The sequence below is a fragment of the Antedon bifida genome, chromosome 10 (genome assembly GCF_963402885.1).
Source record: "Antedon bifida chromosome 10, ecAntBifi1.1, whole genome shotgun sequence".
NCBI lineage: Eukaryota > Metazoa > Echinodermata > Crinoidea > Comatulida > Antedonidae > Antedon > Antedon bifida.
The window spans coordinates 12,481,306-12,503,866 of record NC_136235.1 but is presented as its reverse complement, the minus strand read 5'-3'; the positions used below and the strand labels follow the sequence as shown (position 1 = coordinate 12,503,866).

The window sequence follows — 22,561 nt, the reverse complement described above, 5'->3', positions numbered from 1 at the left end:
TTATTTAATTTCCGCCACTTGGAACAATCTACCAATTCACATTCGTCGTAACTCTTCATCGTTAAGTCAATTAATTAGCTACCGTAACCGGTATATATATTTATACATTTAATACATTTTTTTCTGAAACTACACTAAATACAAATTGAAAAGTGTATTTCAGTTAATTAAGAGTTCTATTAATATCTTTTTATTCATCAAAGACAATACAATACACGTACCAATAAAAAAAACCGTGTCTGGTGTAATTAGACAAATATTAAGAGTACTGAATTTGATGTAGGCCTAAATGAAAGGGATCTCGAAGAAACCCCTAGGAGATTGTGACAGGAAGCCCACTACATAGACCATTGAGATAATTAAAAAAATTAAAACCGTATAAAGAAATAAGGTAAAGAGATAATAACAATAAATAGTAGACATTAATGTAATTCAGCAGTCCATATTGTATATTGCTGTAATACATTCAGTTTTGTACTGTACTATTCATGTTATTATTAATGGCTAGATTATTACCGCTATACTTTCAATCTGTTTCTGGTATCATAGAATTGTACCGTATGTCAACATTCATAATTCAATATCCATTGTTGAGTATCGGTTTGGCTGTGCAGACAAAAAATAATTAGAATTCAATTTTGTTTTTAAATGTATTCAACCATTAGCAAATAGGAGGTGATTACATTATACCTAATCATGTTACAAAGAACGAATTGATTTATAATGTAGAATTAAAGTACATTCACACTGTACCATTTAGTGAAATAGTTATTTATCCATGGAAATGGAACAAGTGTGAATGAGCTGTGAAATACTATAGGCCTATTCACCTCATTCAAGTATAATTGTTTTTCAAAGTAGATTTATCGAAAAGCCTTTGATGTAATGTTTTCCAACATGTATCAAAAACAACAAAGAGATACTGAATAGGAAAAATGATTACAAAGAAACATTTGTGTTAGATAGCAAAATCACTAAATTAGATCTGAGTATGAATGTGTAATAACTCAGTCAAACCCATCTTTAACGCATCTTAAAGCTACTGTACATTCACACTTGTTTATGGCGCGCCAAGCTGTCATTTATTCGGAAACTAAGATATTTAAAACTAAGATATCTCCATTAATAGAGATATCTCTATTTAAAACTAAGGTATCTTAGTTTTAAATAGAGATATCTTATTTTCAATAGAGATATCTTATCTAGGCTTATATCTTATCTTATCTATATTCTTAATAGAGATATCTCTATTTAAAACTAAGATATCTCTATTAAAAACTAAGATCCCTCTTGAATAAATGACATTTGGCGTGCCATACTTATTCTGTTTAACGTGCCGTTTTGTGCAATAATTGTTGTTATTATAATTACTATTATTATTATTATTAAGTAGCGCCATCTATGTATTATAGCGCCTTCTATTATACAGTAGTCTGAACCTTCCGATGATTTTATTTTTCCAAAAGTCTGAGATGGGACTTATCACAGAATGGCTACCTTCCGATGATTTTATTTTTCCAAAAGTCTGAGATGGGACTTATCACAGAATGGCTACTAATTATTTATTGAAAGGTGTTATATCTATTCTGTCAGTTTATTCATTTTTAATCATATGTATTATTTTCAATCAAGGCTTTAGCAACGTGCAGCATACGCGTTCGAAAAAGGGCGATAATGGCACTGGAAGAAGAACGGTAGCTTTTAATATGACGTAAGTGGTAGAGCCTACCATTTTACACTGAGTAGGTGATAATACCGAAAGGTAGACTGACTTGGTTTCGTATACTAATAGGGAAATCCGGTTGATATTTAGCACAAAGCCTTAACGTGGAAATACGATTATAACGAGCATTTTGGTATAACTTCGTTCTGTTTCTTATCATCGATCTCTGACGATTTATTCTTATATTAACCTCTACAACTCTTTCCATCACCTGCAATTACATACTTTCTTTTTCTTATCTTTTTTTATTCTCTCTGAGTAATTAATTGTTCATTTGTAATTTTACTACACATTCCTAATGCTTTTCTAGTTGTCTAAACATCATTACAGTACAGTAGGTTTAACTAATAGAAAGCGTATTCTGTGAAAAAAAAGGAAATTTATTAAAACCAACCCATTATTAAAGCGTTTCCACCAAAGTAACGCCCCATAGTCACTATGCAGTCGCCATTACTTCCTAAGAAAACGCCTCAAAAGAAATGTGAAATTGGAGTTGTTATTCATTGTTTCCCCTATTCAACTCGGGCATAGATTGTATTATTGTCTACCGTAACAATGTGTTAACTATGCATGAAATGATGTATTTATTGTATTGATGGTTTAACCATGGAGCTATAGCCTAAACTTGTTATAGTGCTAGTTTAGTATAATTGTATCTCTTAATAGTTTGCTAAAAGTTGTTGTCAGAACTGTAGATCAGATATATTACTAATTATTTGTATAATCATGCACCTGTAATTTTGGTCCATGGTAAAATATTTGAAGAAAGAATATTATTAGTTACAACCTGCTTGTTCACGGAATACGGGAAATATCTACGTTCTGGTTCCATATTCCAAGAGGCCGAAGGAATGAAATGAAAATATTCAATGTTAAGAATATACAATATACACCTTACGGTAGTGCTCACACATTGACAGGATATGTGTAGATTACTAAAATGCTTTAATGTGTACCGTATTACATCATATAGACTATTATTATATTAAATCGTTGTCCTTTCCCCTTTTCAGTCCTTTCCCCTTTTCAGTCCTTTCCTCTTTTCAGTCCTTTCCTCTTTTCAAGTTTATAGGCCTACCCATATTTATTATATTCCATCCAGTAACTAGTATTCATTTTATTTGTGTATATAAGGAGATGTAGAAAATAAGCGACTCAAGTTTACTACATTAAACTTCTATAAGACTGCAAACCTAATACATGATATTTGAATATTCAAACTTCCTATCTCTCCCTAATTAACAAAAAATAAACACCACTTTTGCCGTTTGTTTAAAGATGATTATATCAGTCACATAGGCCTATCTATCCCTTTTTTCAGTAGGCTGGTAGTAGGTGTCAACAATTCAAATTTTAGCACACACACGGAACTAAGTATCTCAGAAAAGTTCAGTAGACATATTAACCAACAAGCTCTTGCAAAGTTCAAGTAAGATATTTTCTAAACATTATAGTATAATTATAAATAGGCCTATAGGCCTAATAATAGAAAAGTATTTCGGACTTGTATATTGTAACATTTATCCATATTGTAACCATTTTTTGTCATCGTATTTTATTATGTAGTATAGCATATTTGCTAAAATAATAATAATAATAACAAATATTTTAAATGTAACTAACTGCGCATGATGATTTTGTGATAGGATATTAAGACATTTTTGCAGAAATATTGAATGGAAATAGTGTAGCCTACCATCCTACAAAAACAATTTTTGTTCTATTTCAACAGACAGAAGATAGTGAAATATAGGCGGTTTGATGCCAAGTTGTGTATTCTACTTTATGATGGAAATTTACGTAGTGACATGTTTAAAAATTGGTACAATAAAAAGACCCGTCCCAAAGACTCTCCTCCTTTAGGGACATACGACACATGCGCTATTGTAGGCAATTCGGGAGTGTTAAAACATAGTCATTGTGGCAAAGAAATTGACGAACATGACTTTGTTATAAGAAACAACATGGCTCCAACCGAAGGCTTTGAGAATGATGTTGGTACAAAGACAAGCTTGATGTCTATTAACAGTGCTTTAGTCAGTCAAATTAATATGTGCCTCGAAAATGCTACATGTCTTCCTACATATTTGAAGAAATTTAAAAGACTTACTAAGAATACTATACTATGGTTTTCAAAAGTTTTCTCTCCAAGTAGCCGTCAAAAAAAATATTATAAGTTATCAGAATTTGTCAAAAATGTGTCATTGCCTCTACGAATCGGGTTTCCTACTGGAAAAATGTCAACAACTGGGTAAGTAGGATTAGTGTCATCCGAAAGGTCCACATTTCCTTCCTTGATGTTACGTTATCTTTTAATTGAGAGCTTTTTGGTTATTTTATTTGTATTTCCCCATTGAAATGATCCAGCCACTGTTACTCAAAGCATTGCCATTTTATTCAGTGATTTGCCTTTGGATTCATATAGTATTTTGAAGATATCCTCAAAACTCGAAATGATTTTATGGTCTTTTAAATATAATATTTCTTAATGTATCAAACGAGTAAATAGACACTCTTTCATTGTAACCTGACCGTAATAGGGCCTATATACATTCCTTCCATTCAGTTTCACTAAGTTTAGATGTGGGCCAATGACATGAACTCTAGGCAATGGAATAATTAGTACTTTTGTTAAAGTCAGTAATATTATAATGCTATATGAAGGCTTACTGATGAATCAGCATGTAATACTAATGCACTTTAATTTATATTCTAGGTTCTGGAAGATCAGACGTGCTTCATCCGGGTTAATTATGTTCTCTGTTGCTGCAACGTTTTGTAGAAACATAACTCTTTATGGATTTTATCCATATTCAACATCACCATCTGGTCGTCAATTAACCTACCATTACTACGATCAATTTTCGTTTAAAAATAGTCATGATATGAACAGTGAATATAAAACATTAACAACACTCAACAAAACAGGCATTATCAGAGTGATAACAGACGATTGTAATTAATAACCATTGTTTATTCGATTCTGACACGTTTTAGTACAAACGAAATTAAAAATGAAATCAAACCTAATATATGCCACAGTAGTATAAACGTTATCGACTATCTGGTGTATTAACAAATATATCTTATACAGTGTGATTTGGTTCTTATAAAATAAAAATAATTTATTCCTTAAATTTGAAGTTATCTGGTAAAATAAAGTAGGCCTATAGATTTAGAATGAAAAATGTTCACATTTCTTTGTTTTATGTAAAGGCCCAATCAGACATCGTCGTACGTCAAGACCCGAAGCGTCTTGATTTGTCGGTACTGTCGTATTGCACCATACAGTCGTATAGGCTACTGAGTCTAGTTCAACAATATGTTGAACTGGGACAAAATGGTAGGTAAATGGTTTTCGGTTTTAAATGAATATATATGTTGTCCTGACCACACACAACAAATCAACCTTCTGTCATCCACCGCCTCCATATGAACATGAGCAAAATATGCAAATTAGTATATTATATAAAACCAACTTTTCGAGGGAGGACTTCTTTTCGAGGTTTTACGGTATGCATAGTACCGTACTACGTTTATTGATTTCATTCCAGTCCATCAGCGGATCATCTCCACTAACAGACTATATCTCTAACTTACACATATACATTTTAGTCAATATGTTAATTAATATTGTTCGTGGTTCATAAAAACAATAGAAAGGTTAAATTTCCCAAAAAAAGTGATTTTTTTAAACAAAAATCACTCAAGTGTGACTTAAATTACGTTTTCACCTGTTATACATGGTATGTGATCTCTGGAAATACTTTCAATGTGTTCATTGGGTATGAAAACACAGGGTTTGTCACAAATAAATGGATTATTAGTTTAGGAGTGGAAGCTGTTATATGGTACACTGAAAATGCAATGTGTTCATTTGGGTATTTTTAAGAGATATCGTGAAAATATGGGTTTTATATCTAATTTGTATATTTATGCTTATGTTCATATGAAGGCGGTGGATGACGGAGATTGATTTGTAAAACTGAAAAACCTTTTTTGTCTATAATGTTGTTCCGCTCATATGCTAGATTCAGTAGCCTAGTAGTTTTTAGGTCGTTGAAAGAATTTTAAACATGTTAAATTTTTTCCCGACGAGGTGACTCGTCTGGCCTCGTTTTATGACGCTGTCTGAGTTGGCCTTAAGAAATGTATCGACGGTCGTTATCGTCCTGGTATTGTATGGATGGTGTGTAGCAGCCTTTACGATTGTAAGACACTGTGAACAGAGGCCTACATTACAACAGTTTAGGGTGAATTTAAGGAAATCCCTCATGTTTAAATATTTCTTTTCTTTCTATATTCTTAATAGAGATATCTCTATTTAAAACTAAGATATCTCTATTAAAAACTAAGATCCCTCTTGAATAAATGACATTTGGCGTGCCATACTTGTTCTGTTTAACGTGCCGTTTTGTGCAATAATTGTTGTTATTATATTACTAATATTATTATTATTAAGTAGCGCCATCTATGTATTATAGCGCCTTCTATTATACAGTAGTCTGAACCTTCCGATGATTATATTTTCCCGAAAGTCTGAGACGGGACTTATCACAGAATGGCTACTAATTATTTATTGAAAGGTGTTATATCTATTCTGTCAGTTTATTCATTTTTAATCATATGTATTATTTCCAATCAAGGCTTTAGCAACGTGCAGCATTTTTATACGCGTTCGAAAAAGGGCGATAATGGCACTGGAAGAAGAACGGTAGCTTTTAATATGACGTAAGTGGTAGAGCCTACCATTTTACACTGAGTAGGTGATAATACCGAAAGGTAGACTGACTTGGTTTCGTATACTAATAGGGAAATCCGGTTGATATTTAGCACAAAGCCTTAACGTGGAAATACGATTATAACGAGCATTTGGGTATAACTTCGTTCTGTTTCTTATCATCGATCTCTGACGATTTATTCTTATATTAACCTCTACAACTCTTTCCATCACCTGCAATTACATACTTTCTTTTTCTTATCTTTTTTTATTCTCTCTGAGTAATTAAATGTTCATTTGTAATTTTAATACACATTCCTAATGCTTTTCTAGTTGTCTAAACATCATTACAGTACAGTAGGTTTAACTAATAGAAAGCGTATTCTGTGAAATTTTTTTTTATTAAAACCAACCCATTATTAAAGCGTTTCCACCAAAGTAACGCCCCATATAGTCACTATACAGTCGCCATTACTTCCTAAGAAAACGCCTCAAAAGAAATGTGAAATTGGAGTTGTTATTCATTGTTTCCCCTATTCAACTCGGGCATAGATTGTATTATTGTCTACCGTAACAATGTGTTAACTATGCATGAAATGATGTATTTATTGTATTGATGGTTTAACCATGGAGCTATGGCTTAACAACGGCGCTCGTGTTCTTTGGAACATTTGTCTTTCAGCTACAATGCTTCTTTTCTTCTGTATCTGATATTTATTTTTTTTTTTCATTTTAGTTTTAAAAATCAATAAAAAAAAAAACGAATAAAAAATGTCTACCCGTGATTGTTTTAGTCTAACAAAGATATATATAAATTAGATTGATTGTAACCCACAATATCTATGGAACTATTAGTTGGGCTAGCAAATTTGCTAAAATGCATGCCTCCTAGCCTAAACTTGTTATAGTGCTAGTTTAGTATAATTGTATCCCTTAATAGTTTGCTAAAAGTTGTCAGAACTGTAGATCAGATATATTACTAATTATTTGTATAATCATGCACCTGTAATTTTGGTCCATGGTAAAATATTTGAAGAAAGAATATTATTAGTTACACCCTGCTTGTTCACGGAATACAGGAAATATCTACGTTCTGAGGCCGAAGGAATGAAATGAAATATTCAATGTTAAGAATATACAATATACACCTTACGGTAGTGCTCACACATTGACAGGATATGTGTAGATTACCAAAATGCTTTAATGTGTACCGTATTACATCATATAGACTATTATTATATTAAATCGTTGTCCTTTCCCCTTTTCAGTCCTTTCCCCTTTTCAAGTTTATAGGCCTACCCATATTTATTATATTCCATCCAGTAACTAGTATTCATTTTATGTGTGTATATAAGGAGATGTAGAAAATAAGCGACTCAAGTTTACTACATTAAACTTCTATAAGACTGCAAACCTAATACATGATATTTGAATATTCAAACTTCCTATCTCTCCCTAATTAACAAAAAATAAACACCACTTTTGCCGTTTGTTTAAAGATGATTATATCAGTCACATAGGCCTATCTACCCCTTTTTTCAGTAGGCTGGTAGTAGGTGTCAACAATTCAAATTTTAGCACACACACGGAACTAAGTCTCTCAGAAAAGTTCAGTAGACATATTAACCAACAAGCTCTTGCAAAGTTCAAGTAAGATATTTTCTAAACATTATAGTATAATTATAAATAGGCCTATAGGCCTAATAATAGAAAAGTATTTCGGACTTGTATATTGTAACATTTATCCATATTGTAACCATTTTTTGTCATCGTATTTTATTATGTAGTATAGCATATTTGCTAAAATAATAATAATAACAAATATTTTAGATGTAACTAACTGCGCATGATGATTTTGTGATAGGATATTAAGACATTTTTGCAGAAATATTGAATGGAAATAGTGTAGCCTACCATCCTACAAAAACAATTTTTGTTCTATTTCAACAGAAAGAAGATCGTGAAATATAAACGGTTTGACGCCAAGTTGTGTATTCTACTTTATGATGGAAATTTACATAGTGACATGTTTAAAAATTGGTACAATAAAAAGACCCGTCCCAAAGACTCTCCTCCTTTAGGGACATACGACACATGCGCTATTGTAGGCAATTCAGGAGTGTTAAAACATAGTCATTGTGGCAAAGAAATTGACGAACATGACTTTGTTATAAGAAACAACATGGCTCCAACCGAAGGCTTTGAGAATGATGTTGGTACAAAGACAAGCTTGATGTCCATTAATGGCGAATTAGTCAAGAAAATAACTAATTGTTTTGAAAATGCTACATGCCGTCCTACATATTTGAAGAAATTTAAAGTATTGAATGATACCATATTATGGTTTTCAAGGGTTTTTTCTCCAAGCTCTCGTCAAATGCAATATTATGCGCTATCGACTTTTATCAGAAATCATTCAATACCTTTCCGAATCGGTTTTCCTACAAAGCCATTGTCTACCACTGAGTAAGTGGAACTATCTTTTTCAGTTTAGCAATACATCAACGATATTATATACAAAAATTTGTCTGCGAAACGGGCAGTCGATCAAAGGAAACTTCCAGCTGAAAAGAAAATTTAAAAATAGCACATGAGCACGATATCTTAAACACATTTTATCGTACATTTTTGTTTTTTTTTATTTGTTATGGGCCTACTTGCATTAATTCAAACCTCTGTGCAGTTTTCGATAGCTCCATATTTGTACAATTTTAGCACCTCATCGTCCCAACCACCAGATTGATCAGGTAGGCCTACCTCTAAACATTAATTCACACCCATCTCCAGATTCTTTTTGGTCCACTTTTTCATAATTCGCACTCATCCAATCCTTCATACTGCGTTGTAGTCTAAGTATACATGTTTATTTTGTCTATAGATTCTGGAATATCAAGCGTGTTTCATCCGGGTTAATGATGTTCTCTGTTGCTGCAACGTTTTGTAGAAACATAACTCTTTATGGATTTTATCCATATTCAACATCACCATCTGGTCGTCAATTAACCTACCATTACTACGATCAAGTTTCCTTTAAAAATACTCATGATATGAACAGTGAGCATAAAACATTAACAATACTAAACAAATCAGGCGTTATCAGAGTGATAACAAAAGATTGTAATTAATAACCATTTGTTTATGATATTTGTTAAACCGAGAAAACGTGTTATGTATTTATAACGAATTTAAACATTAAATCAAACATAAATTTAGCCTATACCTGTTTTAATTCAACCTGTATAATATTTAGTATAAACGATATCGACGATCTGGTGTATTAACATGTGATTTAGTTTAGTGAAATGAAAACAAATAGTTATTATTTATTTGGTAAAATAAAGTAGCCCTATAGTTTTAGAATGAAACTATTTCTTTGTTTATGTAAGCATCGGTGGTCGTTATCGTCCTAGTGTGTATATATCAGCCTTTTTACTTAGACTTACATATTATTGTTAATGCCATTCCTGCCATTTGGAACAATCTCCCAATTTGTATGCGAACTCTCCATCGTTAAGTCAAGTTAAATTAGCTACCTATACTTTTCTTTCTGCAACTCAACACTAAATTCAAATTAAACAACTTGAAGTTAATTAAAAACTTATAAGCATGCCATATCAACAACCTTTACGTAATAGGAACAATGTTCCTCTGTCGTCTGCTTCATCCTGTATGTCGTTTTTATTAGAAACAGTCTTCTTGGATAAGGACTATACACCGTGGTCCAGTGTACACATCTGGCTTATGTGCACTTTCGGAGCCTAGTACATCTTTCGAGACGAGAGGGGGTTACCCGGTGTACTAATTCACATACAGCAGCCACTGTCACAAGCTCATCATATATATATATATATGTAACCCTATGATTTTTATGAATATATTTTACCATTTATATCTTTCTTATATCTTTCTGTTTGATTTTATTCATTTGAATGTATCTGTTTTTTTACAATGTATATAAATATAGTTTATAGGTCAGTAGAAAAGAATGCAGCTTAATTGCAACAAAGGTTACCCCAAGTGGGTCAAAGTGACCACTGTTTGGGAAGTAAGGAATGTGTTTTGCCAAGTTGCTAGGCAACTAAGGTGATTATACCTCATTTCTGATGATTATACCTCACTTCCACTTGTGCCTGCTCACAAGAAACATCTATACATTTTTAACAACTTTAAAGGAAGTCACTTTTTCATATTTTGGCTCTTTTCTTAGGTAAGAACTATCAATTATATTATTTTATGTTTAACAAATGTGTTAATATAACTTAATTTGAGATTTAAGCTTATGAAGATTAGGTTTATGCATTATGTTTGCATTGGCTCAATGCTTTAGATTAGTTATGTGATACTTAACTTTGATTATATTTTATTTTGTTTAATTGTCTATCATAGCCTAGGTTATTTTGCAAACATTGTGGTATTTTAATTATGTACCAAATGATATTTGATTTAAATTGTTTTATAGTTATATAGTATATGTATATATTTTCTCTTTTCTTAGATGAGAAAACACTACTTTTGAAATTTACGAATTATTATTGCAATTATTACACCATTGGTCGGAACATTTCGTTGATAACATTTACTCTACTGTGGAACCTTTCAAGTCGGAATTGTTTCAACTGAAGACTCAATTTTAATATAAACTTTTAGTTTTGTGGACACTTTAATGTTTTATCCTGAGAACAAATAATATTGGTTAGTTATGTAAATTCCGACAAGTTGATGTCAAAGGAATAAATCTACATTTTTAATTTATAAGGCGTTTTCCTTGATTTGATTATTTAATACTTCTTGGAAATTTTAGTTTCTTGCTAGAAACTCGGGTTACAAATATATATATATATACACTGGGCCTTCTAGGAGAACAGTCTTAGACTTAGACTGAAGAGGCAACCCAGTATAAAGAATAAATAAATAAAATAAAAAAGTTTGAATAAATGATCACCTATTTATTTTGTAATTGTAGACCTATGTATTTTGGCGGAAATAAATATATTATATTATCATTACTTCTTTTTATAATTTACTTCAATGTATTTTTCTAAATTATTTTAACAATATATAAGAAAACCCAGAATAATAGGCCTACAAATGTAATCACAAGTTACATTAATGTATTCATGTTATAAGACTTTATCGATCAATCTGTTTCTGGTATCATTTTAGAGTTTGTATCGTATGTACTGTAAACAATCAATCATCTACTCAATGTAATTCAAAGTCCATTGTTTGCTGTAAGCAGGAGTATATAGATAGATAGAATAGATATTATAGTGAATGTCTATGCTAAATAAAAAGAAGGAAATTATAATTTGTTTTGGATGGATTCAACCATTAGCAAACAGGGAGACATGTAAAAATACAACACAATTAATATCAAGAATGATAAAATACAGTAAACCTTTATTCGATGGGGTTGTTTGTTCTCTAAACAATGTTCTATAGGGGAGTTTATTAGGGGGGGGGGGGTTATTAGAGGGGGATTATTCAAATTGAATAAAGCTAATATAAATGTGACAATAAAATACTATATAAAAATATTAAAAATGATTAATTTACTATTTTGTTTTGATGGGTTCTATAAATAATAAACTACAAAATAAAAATAAATAAATAACAAAATTGATTATGAAATTAAGACATGTGAGCACATAGATACGCTGGTCTATAAAAAACATTTAATTTAAAAAATCTAAATTTTCGTTACATATTTCAAGGCATAGAGTAAATGTAGTGCAGGTACTTTTTTAATTGCTTATTTTTTGTGTTGGATCAACAAAATTAATTTAATCATAAATTATTTAGATCCAAATGAATTTCATTTTTGTTCTTGATTGAAACAACAGTCCGGACGATCACATAATTATTGTGAAAATATTCAATTCTATCACAATTTCCTAATAAATTATTATTATTATATATATTATTAATATTATTATCACAATGGCATGGTTTTATGTACTTTTTATGTGTAATATTATGCTTTTGTTTGGTTTCGCTCAGCAAAACGAAACAAATTGAAAGTGTTGGCTATGCACATGAGTATCTATATTTCCATCTTCTAAATCCTTTTCTATCACTAATTCTAGAAGTTTTTGTCTCCAACCAATCAGAGCGCAGGAAATGAGTTATCATGAGTCCATGAGCACTCAAGCATATCAAACAGTTCAGCAGACATGCGATCAAACGCAAAATCTTGCAACTGAAAATAAGGGTAGTGCAAACAAAAACATTGACGAGGATAATAAAGTTGTCTAGTGTAAAACTAGTTTATAACTACTTGTTGATCTACCAGAAGTGAACGAACGTGAATCATTCTCTGCTTATAAAATTTATGTTGTGCTCATTTCTTTGGTTAAATAAAGTTGATCCCTGCACCACAAATTCCTCTGCAACATTACAATCGAATTTTAAATGAACTGAAAGGAAAAGTAATAATATTAAAGATATGAGATATAAGAAACTTTATTTATCTTCGTAAAAAAAACAAAGAAATAATAATAAAAAAAAACAAATTGTATAGTTCAAAAGGTGCTGAATTCTTTTGTTGAAATAAAATGTTTTAAAAATATCCTCTTTTACCGACAGAAAAATTATATTTGGGAAGCAGAAATGTTGAATGTGTTAGGCCAGTGAAAACAGCATATTCAATGGTAGTCTAGGACCTGGGTCAGATTTGTATGCATTTAATTTAGGAGAGAATATCTCAACTGTTATAGGATAATTTGACCCCAACGAACAACATGGAATGTGTGCCAAATTTGCTATCCGGGACGAACATGCCCAAAATCGGGGTCAAAGGTTAAAAATGTGTGGTTCTTATATCTCGACAACCACTTGTCGTACAAATTTGCTTTTGGTGTCAAATTGTTCAGAATATACATATTTATATTCGGTCTAACACAACTTTTAGCGAAAAAATGACTGAAAATGCTTTTAATGACATTTGACCCAAAAATGACCAAAAAACACATTTTCAGGTTAAATTATTCTTTAAAATGCCAATGGACAAACTGTATGGTATCAAATGAAAGCATACACAATATGCTACCAATTGCTACCCAACTTGTATTGAACATTTTTAATTATGAAGCTAATTGTATGGAAAATGTGCATATTTTGATTATTTTTATACAAAAATGAATATTTGGTAGCATAATTGTTATGTTTATTTATATAATATTAAATAATTTAAGTGTTTGGAAAAACTATTTGGTATCAAATGAAATCCCATAAAATATTCTATCCATTGATACCCAACTTGTATTAAAAATCTGTAAATATGATACTAATTTTGTTAAAAATATGCATGTTTTTTTATTTTTACTAAAATGAGTATATTAAATAGTGTAAATTTATTTTGGTTTATTTATAATATTAAATAATTCAAGTGTTCTGTTTGTGTCAAATTGTTCAGAGTATACATATTTATATTCTGTCTAACACAACTTTTAGCGAAAAAATTATCGGAAATGCTTTTACTGACCTTTGACATAAAAATGACAACCAAAAAAACATTTTCGGGTTAAATTATTCTTTAAAATGCCAATGGACAAACTGTATGGTATCAAATGAAAGCATACACAATATGCTACCCATTGCTACCCAACTTGTATTGAACATTTTTAATTATGAATCCAATTGTATGGAAAATGTGCATATTTTGATTATTTTTATACAAAAAATGAATATTTTGTAGCGTAATTGATAATTATGTTTATTTATATAATATTAAATAATTTAAGTGTTTGGAAAAACTATTTGGTATCAAATGAAAGCCCATAAAATATTCTATCCATTTCTACTCAATTAAAAATCTGTAATTATGATGCTAATTTTGTTAAAAATGTACATATTTTATTATTTTTTAGATATTAATTATGTTGTATTTTTTTATATCTAGGCTGAGGATAGTTAAGATCAAATAATCCTATAACAGTTGAGATATTCTCTCCTAAATATAGATGCCAACAAATCTGACCCAGGTCCTAGACTATATGACATTAATTTTAACTAAAAATATTATTCATATTGGATGTTTACTTTGTCCAATATGTTACATTTTAAATCAATAAAATATGCACATTTTTCAAACACTTAAATTATTTAAAATTATATAAATAAACATAACAATTACGATACCAAATATTCATTTTTTGTATAAAAATAATCAAAATATGCACATTTTCCATACAATTGGATTCATAATTAAAAATTTTCATTACAAGTTGGGTAGCAATGGGTAGCATATTGTTTATGTTTTCATTTGATACCATACAGTTTGTCCATTGGCATTTTAAAGAATGGTTTAACCCGAAAATGTGTTTTTTGGTCATTTTTGGGTCAAAGGTCAGTAAAAGCATTTCCGGTCATTTTTTCGTTAAAAGTTGTGTTAGACCAAATATAAATATGTGTATTCTAAACAATTTGACACCAAAAAAATCTTGAATTATTTAATATTATAAATAAACCAAAATAACTTTACACTATTTAATATACTCATTTTAGTAAAAAAATAATAAAATATGCACATTTTTAACAAAATTAGCATCATAATTACAGATTTTTAATACAAGTTGGGTAGCAATGGATAGAATATTTTATGGGCTTTCATTTAATACCAAATAGTTTTTTCAAAAACTTAAATTATTTAATATTATATAAATAAACATAACAATTATGCTACCAAATATTCATTTTTTGTATAAAATAATCAAAATATGCACATTTTCCATATAATTAGCTTCATAATTAAAAATTTTCAATATTGTGTATGCTTTCATTTGATACCATACAGTTTGTCCATTGGCATTTTAAAGAATAATTTAATCGAAAATGTGTTTTTTGGTCATTTTTGGGTCAAAGGTCAGTAAAAGCATTTCCGGTCATTTTTTCGCTAAAAGTTGTGTTAGACCAAATATAAATATGTATATTCTAAACAATTTGATACCAAAAGAACTCTTGATTTATTTAATATTATAAATAAACCAAAATAACTATACACTATTTAATATACCCATTTTAGTAAAAAAATAATAAAATATGCATAATTACAGACTTTTAATACAAGTTGGGTAGCAATGGATAGAATATTTTATGGGCTTTCATTTGATACCAAATAGTTTTTTCAAACACTAAAATTATTTAATATTATATAAATAAACATAACAATTACGCTACCAAATATTCATTTTTTGTATAAAAATAATCAAAATATGCACATTTTCCATACAATTAGCTTCATAATTAAAAATTTTCAATACAAGTTGGGTAGCATATTGTGTATGCTTTCATTTGATACCATACAGTTTGTCCATTGGCATTTTAAAGAATAATTTATTCTTCTATTCTTCTGTTTTTTTGTCATTTTTGGGTCAAAGGTCAGTAAAAGCATTTCCGGTCATTTTTTCGCTAAAAGTTGTGTTAGACCGAATATAAATATGTATATTTTGAACAATTTGACACCAAAAGCAAATCTGTATGACAAGCGGTTGTTGAGATATAAGAACCACACATTTTTAACATTTGACCCCGATTTTGGGCATGTTCGTCCCGGATAGCGAATTTGGCACACATTCCATGTTGTTCGTTGGGGTCAAATTGTCCTATAACAGTTGAGATATTCTCTCCTAAATTAAATGCATACAAATCTGACCCAGGTCCTAGACTATGGGTAATTCTTATGAAGTTCATTACGGCCTTAACCACTAAGGCTAAGTTAGGTATTTGGGAGATTAACATTTTAGATATTGAAACGCGTGTCCACACTCCCTACCTCGACAGAGGTTTAATGATTTCTAGGTCCAGTCGATGGCCGAAGACACATCGATTGATCTGACTTGCTTGGTCATCGAAAATTTCAAAAGCTCCCTAATATCTCAATACAAGTCTTCAAAGCCTTAGTTTAGAAACCACGTGTTTTAATATCTAGATATGAACCCAATCTTCTGGACCAAAGTATCCCCTCAATAGTGGTGTCCCCTCAATAGTGGTGTCCCTTCAATAGTGGTTTCCCCTGAATAGGGCTGTCCCCTCAACAGGGCTGTCTCCTGAATAGGGCTGTCCCCTCAATAGTGGTGTACCGTATGTCAACATTCATAATTCAATATCCATTGTTGAGTATCGGTTTGGCTGTGCAATCAAAAAATAATTAGAAATCAATTTTGTTTTTAAATGTATTCAACCATTAGCAAAGAGGAGGTGATTACATTATACCTAATCATGTTACAAAGAACGAATTGATTTATAATGTAGAATTAAAGTACATTCACACTGTACCATTTAGTGAAATAGTTATTTATCCATGGAAATGGAACAAGTGTGAATGAGCTGTGAAATACTATAGGCCTATTCACCTCATTCAAGTATAATTGTTTTTCAAAGTGGATTTATCGAAAAGCCTTTGATGTAATGTTTTCCAACATGTATTAAAAACAACAAAGAGATACTGAATAGGAAAAATGATTACAAAGAAACATTTGTGTTAGATAGCAAAATCACTAAATTAGATCTGAGTATGAATGTGTAATAACTCAGTCAAACCCATCTTTAACGCATCTTAAAGCTACTGTACATTCACACTTGTTTATGGCGCTAAGCTGTCATTTATTCGGAAACTAAGATATTTAAAACTAAGACATCTCCATTAATAGAGATATCTCTATTTAAAACTAAGGTATCTTAGTTTTAAATAGATATATCTTATTTTCAATAGAGATATCTTATCTAGGCTTATATCTTATCTTATCTATATTCTTAATAGAGATATCTCTATTTAAAACTAAGATATCTCTATTAAAAACTAAGATCCCTCTTGAATAAATGACATTTGGCGTGCCATACTTGTTCTGTTTAACGTGCCGTTTTGTGCAATAATTGTTGTTATTATATTACTAATATTATTATTATTAAGTAGCGCCATCTATGTATTATAGCGCCTTCTATTATACAGTAGTCTGAACCTTCCGATGATTATATTTTCCCGAAAGTCTGAGACGGGACTTATCACAGAATGGCTACTGATTATTTATTGAAAGGTGTTATATCTATTCTGTCAGTTTATTCATTTTTAATCATATGTATTATTTCCAATCAAGGCTTTAGCAACGTGCAGCATTTTTATACGCGTTCGAAAAAGGGCGATAATGGCACTGGAAGAAGAACGGTAGCTTTTAATATGACGTAAGTGGTAGAGCCTACCATTTTACACTGAGTAGGTGATAATACCGAAAGGTAGACTGACTTGGTTTCGTATACTAATAGGGAAATATGATTATAACGAGCATTTGGGTATAACTTCGTTCTGTTTCTTATCATCGATCTCTGACGATTTATTCTTATATTAACCTCTACAACTCTTTCCATCACCTGCAATTACATACTTTCTTTTTCTTATCTTTTTTTATTCTCTCTGAGTAATTAAATGTTCATTTGTAATTTTAATACACATTCCTAATGCTTTTCTAGTTGTCTAAACATCATTACAGTACAGTAGGTTTAACTAATAGAAAGCGTATTCTGTGAACATTTTTTTTATTAAAACCAACCCATTATTAAAGCGTTTCCACCAAAGTAACGCCCCATATAGTCACTATACAGTCGCCATTACTTCCTAAGAAAACGCCTCAAAAGAAATTGGAGTTGTTATTCATTGTTTCCCCTATTCAACTCGGGCATAGATTGTATTATTGTCTACCGTAACAATGTGTTTACTATGCATGAACAAAGATATATAGAAATTAGATTGATTGTAACCCACAATATCTATGGAACTATTAGTGGGCTAGCAAATTTGCTAAAATGCATGCCTCCTAGCCTAAACTTGTTAGTATAATTGTATCCCTTAATAGTTTGCTAAAAGTTGTTGTCAGAACTGTAGATCAGATATATTACTAATTATTTGTATAATCATGCACCTGTAATTTTGGTCCATGGTAAAATATTTGAAGAAAGAATATTATTAGTTACACCCTGCTTGTTCACGGAATACAGGAAATATCTACGTTCTGAGGCCGAAGTAATGAAATGAAATATTCAATGTTAAGAATATACAATATACACCTTACGGTAGTGCTCACACATTGACAGGATATGTGTAGATTACCAAAATGCTTTAATGTGTACCGTATTACATCATATAGATTATTATTATATTAAATCGTTGTCCTTTCCCCTTTTCAGTCCTTTCCCCTTTTCAAGTTTATAGGCCTACCCATATTTATTATATTCCATCCAGTAACTAGTATTCATTTTATTTGTGTATATAAGGAGATGTAGAAAATAAGCGACTCAAGTTTACTACATTAAACTTCTATAAGACTGCAAACCTAATACATGATATTTGAATATTCAAACTTCCTATCTCTCCCTAATTAACAAAAAATAAACACCACTTTTGCCGTTTGTTTAAAGATGATTATATCAGTCACATAGGCCTACTATCTATCCCTTTTTTCAGTAGGCTGGTAGTAGGTGTCAACAATTCAAATTTTAGCACACACACGGAACTAAGTCTCTCAGAAAAGTTCAGTAGACATATTAACCAACAAGCTCTTGCAAAGTTCAAGTAAGATATTTTCTAAACATTATAGTATAATTATAAATAGGCCTATAGGCCTAATAATAGAAAAGTATTTCGGACTTGTATATTGTAACATTTATCCATATTGTAACCATTTTTTGTCATCGTATTTTATTATGTAGTATAGCATATTTGCTAAAATAATAATAATAACAAATATTTTAGATGTAACTAACTGCGCATGATGATTTTGTGATAGGATATTAAGACATTTTTGCAGAAATATTGAATGGAAATAGTGTAGCCTACCATCCTACAAAAACAATTTTTGTTCTATTTCAACAGAAAGAAGATCGTGAAATATAAACGGTTTGACGCCAAGTTGTGTATTCTACTTTATGATGGAAATTTACATAGTGACATGTTTAAAAATTGGTACAATAAAAAGACCCGTCCCAAAGACTCTCCTCCTTTAGGGACATACGACACATGCGCTATTGTAGGCAATTCAGGAGTGTTAAAACATAGTCATTGTGGCAAAGAAATTGACGAACATGACTTTGTTATAAGAAACAACATGTCTCCAACCGAAGGCTTTGAGAATGATGTTGGTACAAAGACAAGCTTGATGTCCATTAATGGCGAATTAGTCAAGAAAATAACTAATTGTTTTGAAAATGCTACATGCCGTCCTACATATTTGAAGAAATTTAAAGTATTGAATGATACCATATTATTTTTTTCAAAGGTTTTTTCTCCAAACTCTCGTCAAATGCAATATTATGCGCTATCGACTTTTATCAGAAATCATTCAATACCTTTCCGAATCGGTTTTCCTACAAAGCCATTGTCTACCACTGAGTAAGTGAAACTATCTTTTTCAGTTTAGCAATACATCAACGATATTATATACAAAAATTTGTCTGCGAAACGGGCAGTCGATCAAAGGAAACTTCCAGCTGAAAAGAAAATTTAAAAATAGCACATGAGCACGATATCTTAAACACATTTTATTTTACATTTTTGTTTTTTTTATTTGTTATGGGCCTACTTGCATTAATTCAAACCTCTGTGCAGTTTTCGATAGCTCCATATTTGTACAATTTTAGCACCTCATCGTCCCAACCACCAGATTGATCAGGTAGGCCTACCTCTAAACATTAATTCACACCCATCTCCAGATTCTTTTTGGTCCACTTTTTCATAATTCGCACTCATCCAATCCTTCATACTGCGTTGTAGTCTAAGTATACATGTTTATTTTGTCTATAGATTCTGGAATATCAAGCGTGTTTCATCCGGGTTAATGATGTTCTCTGTTGCTGCAACGTTTTGTAGAAACATAACTCTTTATGGATTTTATCCATATTCAACATCACCATCTGGTCGCCAATTAACCTACCATTACTACGATCAAATTTCCTTTAAAAATACTCATGATATGAACAGTGAGCATAAAACATTAAACAAACTAAACAAAACAGGCGTTATCAGAGTGATAACAAACGATTGTAATTAATAACCATTTGTTTATGATATTTGTTAAACCGAGAAAACGTGTTATGTATTTATAACGAATTTAAACATTAAATCAAACATAAATTTAGCCTATACCTGTTTTAATTCAACCTGTATAATATTTAGTATAAACGATATCGACGATCTAGTGTATTAACATGTGATTTAGTTTAGTGAAATTAAAACAAATAGTTATTATTTAGTTGGTAAAATAAAGTTGCCCTATAGTTTTAGAATGAAACTATTATAATTTCTTTGTTTATGCATGGATTAAAGAATAGAAGGATATGCATCGACGTGAGATCAAGGGTTCCTTGACTCTCGCCGACAGACCGCGGACCGCCCACAATGTTACAGTTTAATTAACCGCATGGTAACAACGAAACGGTCGCGTGCCTAATATATTGTTTACTGCACATGTGCAACGACATTTAACCTTGTTGGCTACGCTTCTTTCGCGCGTTCTTTGGTTTCCGGTTCTTCATAGAAACTTTACTGCTACCACAAATCGTTTGCAGACACAACTGGTGATTGCTCATTTTCTATCTAGAAAATAGAAAATATTGTTGCAACTATGTATTCATACATATTTGAACAGTATAATCAGTGGCGTAACGACTATGTGCGCTCACTGGCTAAACCCAGGGGCCCTGAAGCTTGGGGCCCATGAGCAGTGCCCAGAGGAAGAGGCATAAAATATGTCGAAAATGCTAAAAACGTCCCAGGCCTCGATCTTTGAAACTTGGAGGGCCACTTAGGTTTCATAAACAAGTGGCTTCAGGCCTCTGCCTCACGCCACTGAGTATAATTGTTATTGAAAACAGTTATTAAATTACATTGTATGTTATTGTTAAGACCCTAGTGTAGGCCTACTTCATCAATATACCAGATAAAAACAATACTATATTGTTATTGGCTTAGAATTGTAGATGCTATAATTGTAATTAGTATAAGTTTCTGCCGCGATTGATCTTCGCTAATGTTTTTATGACATTAAAGTAGCATTTTATGACCTGTTAGTAGCCCTACATCTGAGACAATGTTTTCTCAGCCTACATGTAAAATTACAAAATCAGCAAGAATACTAGGCCTAGGCCTTCTAGGCTTACTAGTAAACCATATGATTTGCCGACATTGATACTGCTAATCTTAAGTGTAGTAGATACAACATTTAATCATGATCTATATACTCACCGTTGTCTTACTTCTTGTGTGAATAATAATAGGTACTTCGTTTGTTCGTGATTAAGTTTGCCCTGCGTGTACTTTTCAAAACGACCGCTAGGTAACGTATCGCAACTATACATAGCCAGCCAATCCCGGATCAGGGATCGCTGTTTTCATTCAATTAGGCCCGGTGATTGGATGTGATGTGGATGACATAACCACTAGCCAATCACTAGGCACTACAATTTAAATATAATCACATCGATAATTAAGGAGATTTATGAAGAAACCACTGCTTAGCCATATATTAAAAACACGATTGTTGTATGTGTGAACACCGGCCACGCTAATAACATACATGGTCAAATGCATAATTTAATATTCTATAGATTAACGCAATTTTTAATGACAGAAGATGGCAGGCAAATAATGATAATTCAAATATAAAAATTGCATATTTTATTAATATTACCAACAACTTAAAATTACCAGTCGTAAGAAAGTGAACTTTTCGTAGTCCGATTGTGATGAAACTAAAACAGAATTGTTTAGCAATATATTTTTGTTGTCAATTAATCATCGACGCAGACATGTCAATAGAACATTCAGACTGCGCATACGATTTCTACATGGTTACGTTTTGGTCTTAAAAAATGTAAAAGTTGATTCGCAGCGTTTTACAGAGGGCCGCGGTTACAGACACGGAGTTCAATGAGCGTGTTTGTTTGATTGGCAGCAGTGCTTTAGTATAGGCAAGCGCGTTGTAAAATCGTTTGATGTCACCGTCGATGCATATCCTTCTATTCTTTAATCCATGGTTTATGTAAGCATCGGTGGTCGTTATCGTCCTAGTGTGTATATATCAGCCTTTTTACTTAGACTTACATATTATTGTTAATGCCATTTCTGCCATTTG

The 22,561-nt window shown here is 31.3% G+C and overlaps 3 protein-coding genes across 3 annotated transcripts; all 3 read left to right on the top strand.

The window, feature by feature from the left end:
- Nucleotides 1–1,678: 1,678 nt before the first annotated feature.
- Nucleotides 1,679–4,686, top strand: LOC144853475 (alpha-2,8-sialyltransferase 8B-like). The gene is made up of 4 exons (XM_078711172.1): nucleotides 1,679–1,711; nucleotides 3,048–3,152; nucleotides 3,456–3,974; nucleotides 4,440–4,686. Exons 1-4 carry the CDS (start codon nucleotides 1,707–1,709, stop codon nucleotides 4,684–4,686), a joined length of 876 nt encoding a protein of 291 aa, XP_078567298.1. The 5' UTR covers nucleotides 1,679–1,706.
- Nucleotides 4,687–6,268: 1,582 nt separating this feature from the next.
- On the top strand, nucleotides 6,269–9,937 carry LOC144853673 (alpha-2,8-sialyltransferase 8B-like). The gene is made up of 4 exons (XM_078711440.1): nucleotides 6,269–6,454; nucleotides 7,986–8,093; nucleotides 8,394–8,909; nucleotides 9,322–9,937. Exons 1-4 carry the CDS (start codon nucleotides 6,285–6,287, stop codon nucleotides 9,566–9,568), a joined length of 1,041 nt encoding a protein of 346 aa, XP_078567566.1. The 5' UTR covers nucleotides 6,269–6,284; the 3' UTR covers nucleotides 9,569–9,937.
- A 7,535-nt stretch (nucleotides 9,938–17,472) lies between these two features.
- On the top strand, nucleotides 17,473–20,719 carry LOC144853676 (alpha-2,8-sialyltransferase 8B-like). Its single transcript, XM_078711445.1, has 4 exons — nucleotides 17,473–17,621; nucleotides 18,901–19,005; nucleotides 19,306–19,821; nucleotides 20,233–20,719. The coding sequence occupies exons 1-4, from the start codon at nucleotides 17,617–17,619 to the stop codon at nucleotides 20,477–20,479; spliced, it is 873 nt and encodes a 290-aa protein (XP_078567571.1). The 5' UTR covers nucleotides 17,473–17,616; the 3' UTR covers nucleotides 20,480–20,719.
- The last annotated feature ends 1,842 nt before the right edge of the window (nucleotides 20,720–22,561 follow it).